General features: G+C 42.2%; 1 protein-coding gene across 1 annotated transcript in view; it reads left to right on the top strand.

Moving 5' to 3' along the window:
* Nucleotides 1-14,988, top strand: part of LOC109873894 (relaxin receptor 2) — a 183,538-nt gene that overhangs the window by 35,857 nt on the left and 132,693 nt on the right. The window contains exon 5 of the mRNA XM_031809353.1: nucleotides 2,723-2,794. Within this exon, the coding sequence (XP_031665213.1) occupies nucleotides 2,723-2,794 (72 nt within the window). The remainder of the gene's footprint in view (nucleotides 1-2,722; nucleotides 2,795-14,988) is intronic.

The raw sequence follows: 14,988 nt of genomic DNA on the forward strand, positions 1-14,988 counted from the left end.
CCGCTCTCCCTCTCTGGCGCTTGAGGGCGCCAGGTTGCATCTCATTACGCACACCTGTCACCATCATTACGTGCAGCAGCACTCATTGGACTCACCTGGACTCCTCCCCTTTGTTGCCACGTCTACAAATGTCTATTCCCCCGTTTGTTCCCTGTATCTGTATTAATGTTATGTGTTCATGTCCAGATGCTGTCCTGTCCTGTTCCATATCTGATCCTAATTAAATGTTCACTACCTGTACTTGCTTCCTGTCTACCAGCATTGATCCTTACAGATTGCAGCCCACCTGTAGTAAATTCAATTGATTGGACATGATGTGGAAAGGTAAAAAAAATCTGTCTCTATAAGGTCCCATAGTTGACCGTGCATGCAAAAACCAAGCCCTGAGGTCGAAGGAATTGTCCGTAGAGCTCCGAGACATGATTTTGTAGAGGCACAGATCTGGGGAAGAGTACCAAAAAATTTCTGCAGCATTGAAGGTCCCCAAGAACACAATGGCCTCCATCATTCTTAAATGGAAGAAGTTTGGAACCACCAAGACTCTTCCTAGAGCTGGCCGCCCGGCCAAACTGAGCAATCGGGGGAGAAAGGCCTTGTTCAAGGAGGTGACCAAGAACCCGATGGTCATTCTGACAGAACTCCAGAGTTCCTCTGTGGAGGTGGGAGAACCTTCCAGAAGGATAACCATCTTTGCAGCTTTCCATCAATCAGGCCTTTATGGTAGAGTGGCCAGACAGAAGCCACTAATCAGTAAAAGGCACATGACAGCCTGCTTGGAGTTTGCCAAAAGGCACCTAAAGGACTCTCAGACCATGAGAAACAAAATTCTCTGGTCTGATGAAACCAAGATTGAACTCTTTGGCCTGAATGCCAAGCCTGACGTCTGCAGGAAACCTGGCACCATCCCTATGATGAAGTATGGTGCTGGCAGCATTATGCTGTGGGGATGTTTTTCAGTGGCAGGGACTGGGTGACGAATGTCCTTGAGTGGCCCAGCCAGAGCCCGGACTAGAACCCAATCCAACATCTCTGGAGAGACCTGAAAATAGCTGTGCAGAGACACTCTCCATCCAACCTGACAGAGCTTGAGATGATCTGCAAAGAAGAATGGGAGAAACTCCCCAAATACAGGTGTATGATGGTCAGAACTGGTACCAGAACCACGTAGGTCCCCTAAACAGGTGACTACATCTAATTAAACTAATACAATTTCTCAGCTCCCTCCCCTTTGTTTTGGGGGTCTGGGAAACTTTTATGTAGAAGGATTGAAAAGCTCAGTTCTGGTGACTTTTTAGGACATTCTACTCCAAAATAACATTATGCTGACACCTTCTAAAATATAATTTCCACCTCCAGAAATTAGCCCAATAATATATTGGTAAAATTATGAATTACAATTATTTCATAGCCAATGCATGATCCATATGATCAGGTATGCTATTACTGTAGCAATAAGCAGTATCACCTGTAGCCCAACTGATGCAGCATTCTGTCTATAAATAAATAGGCTGAAGCCTGGGGTTGCCTGTCTGCATTTATCCTATTGGGCTAATCATTAGCCAGGTCACAAATGAACTTTTAACTATACTGTATGAAAATATAAACACTACATGTAAAGTGTTGGTCCCATGTTTCACGAACTGAAATAAAATATCCCAGAAATGTTCCATAATCACAAAAGGCTGAAGACAATAAAAGGCCACTCTAAAATGTGCAGTTTTGTCTCACAACACAATGCCACAGATGTCTCAAGTTGAGGGGGCTTGCAATTGGCATGCTGACTGCAGGAATGTCCACCAGAGCTGTTGCCAGAGAATTGAAAATTGATTTATCTACCATAAGGTGCCTCCAACGTAGTTGTAGAGAATTTGGCAGTACGTCCATCCAAATGTGAACTGTTCTAGCATCTTCAAAGTGCGCCTCGGCAGCAAAAGTTTTGCATGTTCCATATTTTTTCAATGATTTTGCCGTGGTGCAGCGCCACAGCTAAATGACTTTCAGCAGAAACACTGCTGTGGATGCTACCATGATTACGGATAATCCTGAATGAATCGTGAATAATGACGAGTGAGAAAATGTTGAAAACGGTCAAAGATCATACCCCCAAGACATACTCCCCTACTATTTGTAATAGTGAGAGGTTAGGTCTTGGGGGAATGATTTTTGACCCTTTGCAACTTTCTCACTCATTTTCACGATTCAATCTGAATTATCTGTAATCATGGTAGCATCCACATTCATTTAGAAGTGTTTAGAAACATATTCTGTTCCTATTTACAATAACATTTCTCCAAAATGACACAATACATAATTTACCATTAATTTCTATTGGGCACAAAGAAAATCTGAAACACAACCAAAACAAACAGCAAATGCATCCAACCAGTTTGTAGAGTGACACGCTTAAGGTAATTGCGTGGAATATGGAACCAAATACTAAACTTTTGACTACTATATTTATATTTATAAGAATCTTTAGGCATGTCAATCATTTTGAAATAAAAACAAGGGCTCATCTGCTGTTCCAGCTCAGCTCTAATTATATAATATATCACATTCATCTCACAGAATAGAGGATCTCATCAAGGCTGATGGATTGGATTTTCAAGTAGCATTATGGATGTGTGTGTCTGTGTGTGCGTGCACGCACCCGTTCATGTGTGTGTGTGTGTGTGTGTGTGTCCCGTGTAACCATAGTAACGGGGCAGTGTTCCTGTTGCAGGTCTCTGAAGAGTAACGAGATAAAGAGACTGTCGGACAACATCTTCTCCAAATACACACACCTGCAGAGACTGTGAGTACCATTACTATACCTTAATAAAAATATACTAATCGGGGATACCTTGTCAGTTATAGAACTGAATGTCTTCAACTGAAATGTGTCTTCTGCATCAGAGAGGTGAGGTCTTCTGGATCAGAGAAGTGCGGGGGGCTGGCTTAAATCAACATCCACCGCACCCAGGGAACAGTGGTTTAACTGCTTTACGGAGGACAACAGATTTTTACCTGGTCAGCACTGGGATTTGATCTAGCAAAATGTTGGTTACTCGCCTAACGCTCTAACCGCTAGGCTACCTAACCATACCACATTATAGTAAACCACAGCATACTATACTATATTATACTAAACCATACCACGCCATACTAAACCATGACAAACCATACCATACCAAACCATACTAAACCATACCATACTGTACTATACTATACTGTACTATGCCATACTAAACCATAACAAACCATACCATACTATACAGTGCCTTGCAATGTCACGTCCTGACCTTAGTTCCTTTTTATGTCTCTATTTTAGTTTGGTCAGGGCGTGAGTTGGGGTGGGCATTCTATGTTTTGTTCTAGGTTTTGTATTTCTGCTTTTGGCCTGGTATGGTTCCCAATCAGAGGCAGCTGTCAATTGTTGTCTCTGATTGAGAACCATACTTAGGCAGCCTGTTTTCCCACTATGGATTGTGGGGAGTTGTTTTCTGTCTCTGTGTCTGCACCAGACAGAACTGTTTCGTTTTCGTTCGTTCTCTTGTTATTTTGTTTTGTGTTCAGTTTAAATAAATATTTTAACATGGACACGTACCACGCTGCATATTGGTCCAATCCTTCCTACTCCTCCTCAGAAGAGAAGGAAAACCGTTACAGAACTTACCCACCACCAAAGGACCAAGCAGCGTGGTAACCAGGTGCAGTGTGCCCTATGCCTGCTCTCCGCCCGTGCCGGGCGAATGTGGACATTGAGCCTAAGGGAGAGGTGCGAGTGGTATGCACCAGATCTCCAGTGCTCACCCACAGCCCGGTTCAACCTGTGCCTGCACTCTGGAGGGTCCGGGCTAAAGTGGTCATCCAGCCTGGAGGAGTGGTGCCAAGGCTGCACACCAGAGCTCCAGTGCTCCCCCACAGCCCGGTCCATCCGGTGCCTCCTCCACGCACCAGGCCTCCTGTAGGTCTCCCCAGCCTGGTGGGTCATGTGGCAGCACCACGCACCAGGCTGTCTCTCTGTCTCCTCCCTCCAGGTTCTCCCACCTATCCGGCGCTTCCGGAGTCTCCCTCCTGTCCGGAGCTGCCGGAGCCGCCCTCCAGTCAGGAGCTGCCGGAGCCGCCCGTCAGTCAGGAGTTGACGGAACCGCCCGTCAGTCAGGAGCTGATGGAATCGCCCTTCACTCCAGAGCTGCCGGAGTCGCCCTTCACTCCGGCGCGGCCGGAGTCTCCCGACCTGTCCGGCGCTGCCGGAGTCTCCCGTCTATTCGAGGCCCCCTGCAAGCGTCCCCAGTCTGAGGTCGGCAGCGAGGGTCGCCGCTCCAAAGGCGCCACTTAAGTGGGCCAAGACTATGGTGGAGTGGGGTCCACGTCCTGCGCCAGAGCCGCCACCACGGACAGATGCTCACCCAGACCCGCCCCTATGGGTTTAGGTTTTGTGGCCGGAGTCCACACCTTTGGGGGGAGGGGGGGGGGGGGGGGGGGGGGGGTACTGTCACGTCCTGACCTTAGTTCCTTTTTTATGTCTCTATTTTAGTTTGGTCAGGGCGTGAGTTGGGGTGGGCATTCTAGGTTTTGTTCTAGGTTTTGTATTTCTGCTTTTGGCCTGGTATGGTTCCCAATTAGAGGCAGCTGTCAATCGTTGTCTCTGATTGAGAACCAAACTTAGGCAGCCTGTTTTCCCACTATGGGTTGTGGGGAGTTGTTTTCTGTCTCTGTGTCTGTACCAGACAGAACTGTTTCGTTTTCATTCGTTCTCTTGTTATTTTGTTTTGTGTTCAGTTAAAATAAATATTAACATGGACACGTACCACGCCGCATATTGGTCCGATCCTTCCTACTCCTCCTCAGAAGAGAAGGAAAACCGTTACATGCATAACTATTCACCCCACTTAGCATTTTTCCTATTTTGTTGCATTACAACCTGTAATTTAAATAGATTTTTATTTGGATTTCATGTAATGGACATACACAAAATAGTCAAAATTGAAAAAAATAATAACGGAAAATTGGTGCGTGCATGTATTCACCCCCTTTGCTATGAAGCCCCTAAAAAAGATCTGGTGTAAGATCTTATCGAAATAAGACAAAGTCCACCTATGTGCAATCTAAGTGTCACATGATCTGTCACATGATCTCAATATATATACACCTGTTCTGAAAGGCCCCAGAGTCTGCAACACCACTAAGCAAGGGGCACCACCAAGCAAGCGGCACCATGAAGACCGAGATCTCCAAACAGGTCAGGGACAAAGTTGTGGAGAAGTGCAGATCAGGGTTGGGTTATAAAAAAATATCTGAAACTTTGAACATCCCACGGAGAACCATGAATTAAATCCATAATTAAAAAATGGAAAGAATATGGCAACACAACAAATCTCCCAAGAGAGGGCCGCCCACCAAAATTCACGGACCAGACAAGGACCAAAGATAACCCTGAAGTTGCTGCAAAGCTCCACAGCGGAGCTGGGCTTTACGGAAGATTGGCCATAAAAAAAACATTTGGTGTTCACCAAAAGGCATGTGGGAGACGCCCCAAACATATGGAAGAAGGTACTCTGGTTAGATGAGACAAAAATTTAGCTTTTTGGCCATCAACGAAAACGCTATGTCTGGTGCAAACCCATCACCCCTCAACACCCCGAGAACACCATCCCCACAGTGAAGCATGGATGTTTTTCATCGGCAGGGACTGGGAAACTGGCAGGGACTGGGAAACTGGTCCCTCATACTATCATGGTCACCTAATCACCCTCAGCTTACAATTGGCTCATTCATCCCCCTCCTCTCCCCTGTAACTATTCCCCAGGTTGTTGCTGTAAATGAGAATGTGTTCTCAGTCAACTTATCTGGTAAAAAAAATGAATACCTTACTATATAATACCATACTGTCTGACAATGTCTTCTCCACCTGCAGAGACTATGAATTATAAACAATATGACGTTTTACTAGATTTATTGTCAATATTATGAATTTGCATGAAAATGTATTTAGTTCATGTATCATAGTTGACTAGTTATAATCCTGTTAGGAACACTGTCATATCTTGTTTGAAGTGTTGAACTGAGTTTGAACCATGGTGATATGTACACCTGCAACACTGTTATCCCACTGAGCTAAAGACTGGTTCACTAGGCATTAACTAACACCAGGAGCTAGTGTTCATGTCATTATGCAAGGCATAGTGCACCAGATAAATTGGCAAGAAATACAGTCACATGTACAACATTTCAGTCATTGAGCAGACACAGTTATCCAGAGTGATTTAGAGTTGTGAGTGCATATACATGTTTTCATACTGGTCCCCTGTAGGAATCTAACCCACAACCCTGGCGTTGGAAGCGCTACGCTCTACCCAACTGAGCTACAAGGGACCACCTGGGGAACAATGTCTGCATGTGAGAGGACTGAATGGTTGAATGAATAAGTGGGGAAAGCGTTACAATTACAGAACACGTGTTATTTGCATAAAACACTAATGTGGAAATGTGTGTAGAAATGAGTTTGGGTCCCATTACTTTCACAGCAGCTGAACACTTACCAGAGTTGTACAGTGACTGTGTAATTTGGGTAATCCATCACTTTATAATGCATTCAGCCTTTTAGCTTGCGTCCCCAATAGCAGCCTGTTCCCTATATAGTGCACTACTTTAGACCAGAGCCCTGTTGCTTACATAGTGCACCCTATTCCTTACATAGTGCACTACTGTAGACCAGAGCCATATTCCCTACATATGCACTACTTTAGACTAGAGCCCTATTCCCTACATAGTGCACTTCTTTTGGTCAGAGCTCTATGGGTCCTGGTAAAAAAAAAAAAAAACTATGTAGGGAACAGGGTGCCATAGCGACGTAATGATTTGCAGGGAAATTAAATATCTTGTTGAAAAAATATGTCTATCTAAAGGGATAACTTGAAAGGTTAATGAAATAATTGAAATAAAAATATGTGATTATTTATTAGCCTAGTTAGTAGTTATAAGTATGTAGGCACATCATGTGAATTAGGCCTCGTGAAATTATTGTGAAAAGTACAAGAGCTACTGTTGAGAACAGACTTTCAGCATGCTTATAGGGAAGGACACTCAACAAGCACAGCACAAATGATTCATGACTGGTTAAGTGAAATTGATGATCAAATTATTGTGGGGGCTGTCTTGTTAGACTTCCGTGCAGCTTTTGACATTATCAATCATAGTCTGCTGCTGGAAAAAACGCATGTGTTAAGCCTTTACACCCCCTGCTATGGTGTGGATAAAGAGTTACTTGTCTAACAGAACACAGAGGGTGTTCTTTAATGGAAGCCTCTCAAAAATAATCCAGGTAGAATCAGGAACTCCTCAGGGTAGCTGTTTAGGCCTCTTGCTTTTTTCCATTTTTACTAATGACATGCCACTTACTTTGAGTAAAGCATGAATTGTTTTAATTGCATGAATATATGCAAATGAATCAACATTATCCACGCCAGCTACTACAGCGACTGAAATGACTGCAACACTTAACAAAGAACTGCAGTTAGCTTCAGAGTGGGTGGCAAGGAATAAGTTAGCCCTAAATATTTCTAAAACTAAAAGCATTGTATTTGGGACAAAACATTCACTAAACCCTAAACCTCAACTAAATATCGTAATAAATAATGTGGAACTTGAGCATGTTGAGATGACTAAACTGCTTGGAGTAACCCTAGATTGTAAACGGTCATGGTCAAAAAATGTTGATGCAGTAGTAGCTAAGATGGGGAAAAGTCTGTCGATAATAAAGCGATGCTCTGCCTTCTTAACACTATCAACAAGGCAGGTCCTACAGGCCCTAGTTTTGTTGCACCTTGACTACTGTTCATTTGTGTGGTCAGGTGCCACAAAAAATAACTTAGGAAAATTACAATTACAGTGCCTTGCGAAAGTATTCGGCCCCCTTGAACTTTGCGACCTTTTGCCACATTTCAGGCTTCAAACATAAAGATATAAAACTGTATTTTTTTGTGAAGAATCAACAACAAGTGGGACACAATCATGAAGTGGAACGACATTTATTGGATATTTCAAACTTTTTTAACAAATCAAAAACTGAAAAATTGGGCGTGCAAAATTATTCAGCCCCTTTACTTTCAGTGCAGCAAACTCTCTCCAGAAGTTCAGTGAGGATCTCTGAATGATCCAATGTTGACCTAAATGACTAATGATGATAAATACAATCCACCTGTGTGTAATCATGTCTCCGTATAAATGCACCTGCACTGTGATAGTCTCAGAGGTCCGTTAAAAGCGCAGAGAGCATCAGGAAGAACAAGGAACACACCAGGCAGGTCCGAGATACTGTTGTGAAGAACTTTAAAGCCGGATTTGGATACAAAAAGATTTCCTAAGCTTTAAACATCCCAAGGAGCACTGTGCAAGCGATAATATTGAAATGGAAGGAGTATCAGACCACTGCAAATCTACCAAGACCTGTCCGTCCCTCTAAACTTTCAGCTCATACAAGGAGAAGACTGATCAGAGATGCAGCCAAGAGGCCCATGATCACTCTGGATGAACTGCAGAGATCTACAGCTGAGGTGGGAGACTCTGTCCATAGGACAACAATCAGTCGTATATTGCACAAATCTGGCCTTTATGGAAGAGTGGGAAGAAGAAAGCCATTTCTTAAAGATATCCATAAAAAGTGTCGTTTAAAGTTTGCCACAAGCCACCTGGGAGACACACCAAACATGTGGAAGAAGGTGCTCTGGTCAGATGAAACCAAAATTGAACTTTTTGGCAACAATGCAAAACGTTATGTTTGGCGTAAAAGCAACACAGCTCATCACCCTGAACACACCATCCCCACTGTCAAACATGGTGGTGGCAGCATCATGGTTTGGGCCTGCTTTTCTTCAGCAGGGACAGGGAAGATGGTTAAAATTGATGGGAAGATGGATGGAGCCAAATACAGGACCATTCTGGAAGAAAACCTGATGGAGTCTGCAAAAGGACTGGGACGGAGATTTGTCTTCCAACAAGACAATGATCCAAAACATAAAGCAAAATCTACAATGGAATGGTTCAAAAATAAACATATCCAGGTGTTAGAATGGCCAAGTCAAAGTCCAGACCTGAATCCAATCGAGAATCTGTGGAAAGAACTGCAAACTGCTGTTCACAAATGCTCTCCATCCAACCTCACTGAGCTCGAGCTGTTTTGCAAGGAGGAATGGGAAAAAATGTCAGTCTCTCGATGTGCAAAACTGATAGAGACATACCCCAAGCGACTTACAGCTGTAATCGCAGCAAAAGGTGGCGCTACAAAGTATTAACTTAAGGGGGCTGAATAATTTTGCACGCCCAATTTTTCAGTTATTGATTTGTTAAAAAAGTTTGAAATATCCAATAAATGTCGTTCCACTTCATGATTGTGTCCCACTTATTGTTGATTCTTCACAAAAAATACAGTTTTATATCTTTATGTTTGAAGCCTGAAATGTGGCAAAAGGTCGCAAAGTTCAAGGGGGCCGAATACCTTCGCAAGGCACTGTATCTCCGAACAGGGCAGCATGGCTGAATACTATACTATGCCATACTATACCATACTTTACCATAACATACCATGCTTTACCATACTGTACCATACTATACCATAACATAACATACCATACTATACAATAGCATACCATACCATACTATACCATAACATACTATACCATACTATGCTATACTATACTATCTGACATGACATTGTCTTCTCCACATACACACACCTGCCGAGACTGTGTGTTCTAAACAATTTGAGACTGGACTTGTGAGAGTAGGTGGACTGGACTGGTCTGGAGTAGGTTGGACTGGACTGGAATAGGTTGGACTGGACTGGAGTAGGTTGGAATGGATTGGACTGGGTTAAACTTGATTTATTGTCAATATTATATTTAGTTTTATATTTAGTTCATGTATCATAGTTGACTAGTTATAATCCTGTTAGGAACACTGTCATATCTTATTAGAAGTGTAGAACTGAGTTTGAACCATGGTGATATGTACACCTGCAGCACTGTTATCCCACTGAGCTAAAGACTGGTTCACTAGGCATTAACTAACACCAGGAGCTAGTGTTCATGTCATTATGCAAGGCATAGTGCACCAGATAAATTGGCAAGAAATACAGTCACATGTACAACATTTCAGTCATTGAGCAGACACAGTTATCCAGAGTGATTTAGAGTTGTGAGTGCATATACATGTTTTCATACTGGTCCCCTGTAGGAATCTAACCCACAACCCTGGCGTTGGAAGCGCTACGCTCTACCCAACTGAGCTACAAGGGACCACCTGGGGAACAATGTCTGCATGTGAGAGGACTGAATGGTTGAATGAATAAGTGGGGAAAGCGTTACAATTACAGAACACGTGTTATTTGCATAAAACACTAATGTGGAAATTAGTGTAGAAATGAGTTTGGGTCCCATTACTTTCACAGCAGCCGCAGCAGCTGAACACTTACCAGAGTTGTACAGTGACTGTGTAATTTGGGTAATCCATCACTTTATAATGCATTCAGCCTTTTAGCTTGCGTCCCAAATGGCAGCCTGTTCCCTATATAGTGCACTACTTTAGACCAGAGCCCTATTCCCTACATAGTGCACCCTATTCCTTACATAGTGCATGACTATAGACCAGAGCCCTATTCCCTACATAGTGCACACTATTCCATACATAGTGCACACTATTCCGTACATTGTGCACCCTATTCCCTACATAGTGCACTACTTTTGACCAGAGCTCTATGGGTCCTGGTAAAAAAAATAATGTGCTCTGTAGGGAACAAGGTTTTAGGATGATGTTAAGACACTGCCAAGACAAGTGAAATCAGCTCATAAAGGTTTATCTCAGTTTGAGGTACCACAAAGGAGAGATAGTGATGACGCTGATTGATATTACTGCAAATGATGGGGAATAACTTTGATGAGGCATCGCCAGCTGTGAAACCAATTGTGCGCTTCAGTCAACCACGGTGAACGTAACTGTATATCAAATGTTGCATTGTTAAAAGGCTTGATATAATTTGTCTGACATGATCGCTTTGCCTACTCTTAATTCTTCCATAATATGTTGGCATGAATACAGATGTAGGATCTTAATTTGATCACTCTTTTGTTGCTGTAAATTTTGAGCGAATTTAACTTTTTTTTATTTTTTTATTATAAAGTTGTAATTTCCACTTAGAAATTTCAGATTTTATTTGCCCTAAAAAAAATGTCCATGAAATATAATCCAAATAATTATTCACATTTCCTGTTGCTACAGGATTATTTTCCTGCTGGTCCTAAATATCTGTCGACTAGGCGTGACTCTTATGACTAAAGAGGCTTCATGTGTAGCTTCTATTTTTACCCATAAGAGGAGGAGTAAAACGTCTCTGTTTTCAGCACGTATGAGGAGGAGTAAAACGTCTCTGTTTTCAGCACGTATGAGGAGGAGTAAAACGTCTCTGTTTTCAGCACGTATGAGGAAGAGTAAAACGTCTCTGTTTTCAGCACGTATGAGGAGGAGTAAAACGACAAATTGTCTTTTCTGAGACGATTTGTGGATACGGGCCCGGATCTCCTTGCCACTTAGACCCAATCAGAGAGATGTGATTAGGCAGAGCTCTACACTTGCAAGTGCGCACACACACACACCCTACACACCACACACACACCCTACACACACACACCCCACAGCACACACACACACAGCCCCCACACACACACCCCACGCACACAGAGAGATGTGATTAGGCACACACCACACAGACACACACCACACACCCCCACACACACACTCCACACACACACACCATTCACAGACTACTCCCCCAAAAATTTATTTCACCTTTATTTAACCAGGTAGGCTAGTTGAGAACACCTTTATTTAACCAGGTAGGCTAGTTGAGAACAAGTTCTCATTTACAACTGCGACCTGGCCAAGATAAAGCATAGCAGTGTGAACAGACAACAACACAGAGTTACACATGGAGTAAACAATAAACAAGTCAATAACAGAGTAGAAAAAAAGAAAAAAGGAGTCTATATACATTGTGTGTAAAAGGCATGAGGAGGTAGGCGAATAATTACAATTTAGCAGATTAACACTGGAGTGATAAATGATCAGATGGTCATGTGCAGGTAGAGATACTGGTGTGCAAAAGAGCAGAAAAGTAAATAAATAAAAACAGTATGGGGATGCGGTAGGTAAATTGGGTGGGCTATTTACCGATGGACTATGTACAGCTGCAGCGATCGGTTAGCTGCTCAGATAGCAGATGTTTGAAATTGGTGAGGGAGATAAAAGTCTCCAACTTCAGCGATTTTTGCAATTCGTTCCAGTCACAGGCAGCAGAGAACTGGAAGGAAAGGCGGCCACATGAGGTGTTGGCTTTAGGGATGATCAGTGAGATACACCTGCTGGAGCGCGTGCTACGGGTGGGTGTTACCATCGTGACCAGTGAACTGAGATAAGGCGGAGCTTTACCTAGCATGGACTTATAGATGACCTGGAGCCAGTGGGTCTGGCGACGAATATGTAGCGAGGGCCAGCCGACTAGAGCATACAGGTCGCGGTGGTGGGTGGTATAAGGTGCTTTAGTAACAAAATGGATGGCACTGTGATAAACTGCATCCAGTTTGCAGAATAGAGTGTTGGAAGCCATTTTGTAGATGACATCGCTTTACACCACATTCAGAAAGTATTCATGACTTATTCCACATTTTGTTGTGTTACAGCCTGAATTCAATATTCATTAAATACTTTTTAAAATCTCACCCATCTACAATACCCTATAAAGACTATTTTTTTGTTTGTTTTTTGTTGTTTTTGAAATGGTATAATACAGAAATATCTAATTTACATAAGTGTTCACACCCCTGAGTTAATACTTTGTAGAATCACCTTTGACAGTGATTACAGTCTTTTGGGGTAAGTCTCTAAGACTTTTCAACACATGGATTGCGCAACATTCACCCGTTATTATTTTCAAATTCTATAAACTCAAATTGGTTGTTGATATATTTCTAGACAACCATTTTCAGGTATTGACATAGATTTTCAAGTAGATTTAATTGAAGACTGTAACTCAACCACTTCACTGTTTTCTGTCTTCTTGGTAAGCAACTCCAGTGTATATTTGTTTTAGATTATTGTTCTGCTGAAAGGTGAATGAATCTCCCAGTGTCTGGTGGAAAGCAGACTGAATCAGATTTCCCTCTAGGGTTTTCCCTGTGCCTAGCTCCATTCCGTTTCTTTTTTATCCTGAAAAACTCTCCAGTCCTTAAAAACTTCTTTGGGATCGGTGTCCCTTTCACGGGACGGTTGAGCTAACGTAGGCTAATGCGATTAGCATGAGGTTGTATGTAACAAGAACATTTCCCAGGACATAGACATATCTGATATTGACAGAAATGTTAAATTCTTGTTAATCTAACTGCACTGTCCAATTTACAGTAGCTATTACATTGAAAGAATGCTATTGTTTGAGGAGAATGCACAATTTTGAACATGACAAGTTATTAATAAACAAATTAGGCACATTTGAGCAGTCTTGATACAGCATTTTGAACAGAAACGCAATGGTTCATTGGATCAGTCTAACACTTTGCACATACACTGCTGGCATCTAGTGGCCAAAATCTAAATTGCACCTAGGCTGGAATAATATATTATGGCCTTTCTCTTGCATTTCAAAGATGATGGTTTTTTCTTTGTATTATCTTTTACCAGATCTATTGCGTTATATTCTCCTGCATTCCTTTCACATTTCCACAAACGTCAAAGTGTTTTCTTTCAAATGGTACCAAGAATATGCATATCCTTGCTTCAGGGCCTGAGCTACAGGCAATTAGATTTCGGTATGTAATTTTAGTCGAAAATTTTAAAAAAGAGGATCCGCCCTCTAATTAACGATGACAAGCATACCTGTAACATGATGCAGCCACCATTATGCTTGAATATATGGAGAGTGATGTACTCAGTAATGTGTTGTATTGGATTTTCCCCAAACATAAGACTTATTATTATTATTGTTAAAACGAGAGCCTGCCTGGATCTTTAATGTAAAGACCTTGGCTCCTTTTGGTCTCAACATAGACTTTGATCTAAAGCCATTCTTGTGATTATTGTGTTTTTGCAATCCATTGCAAATCATGTTTGAAGGACATATGTCCTTTGTATCTATGATCTTATGTTATCCATTCATGGTGTTTTATTTGTTCTATTTACATACAGTGGCTTGTGAAAGTATTCACCCCTCTTGGAATTTTTCCTATTTTGTTGCCTTACAACCTAGAATTAAAATAGATTTTTGGGGGGTTTATATAATTTGATTTACACAACATGCCTACCACTTTGAAGATGCAAAAGTATTTCTTTTTGTGAAACAAACAAGAAATAAGACAAAAAAAAACATTAAACCCCCACAAAGCAAATACTTTGTAGAGCCACCTTTTGCAGCAATTACAGCTGCAAGTCTCTTGGGGTATGTCTCTATAAGCTTGGCACATCTAGCCACTGGGATTTTTGCCCATTCTTCAAGGCAAAACTGCTCCAGCTCCTTCAAGTTGAATGGGGTACAGCAATATTTAAGTCATACCACAGATTCTCAATTGAATTGAGATCTGGGCTTTGACTAGTTTCCCCTTAACCATTCGAGTGTTGCTTTAGCAGTATGCTTAGGGTTAATGTCCTGCTGGAAGGTGAACCTCCGTCCCAGTCTCAAATCTCTGGAAGACTGAAACAGGTTTCCCTCAATTCTGACCAGTTTCCCTGTCCCTGCCGATGAAAAACATATCCACAGCATGATTCTGCCACCACCATGGTTCACTGGATGGTGTTCTCGGGGTGATGAGAGGTTTTGGATTTGCGCCAAACATAGCATTGAATTTTAGTCTCATCTGACCAGAGTACCTTCTTCCATATGTTTGGGGAGTCTCCCACATGCCTTTTGGCAAACACCGAACGTGTTTGCTTATTTTTTTCTTTAAGCAATGGCTTTTCTGGCCACTC

Source organism: Oncorhynchus kisutch, linkage group LG29, assembly GCF_002021735.2.
Source record: "Oncorhynchus kisutch isolate 150728-3 linkage group LG29, Okis_V2, whole genome shotgun sequence".
NCBI classification, from domain to species: Eukaryota; Metazoa; Chordata; class Actinopteri; order Salmoniformes; family Salmonidae; genus Oncorhynchus; species Oncorhynchus kisutch.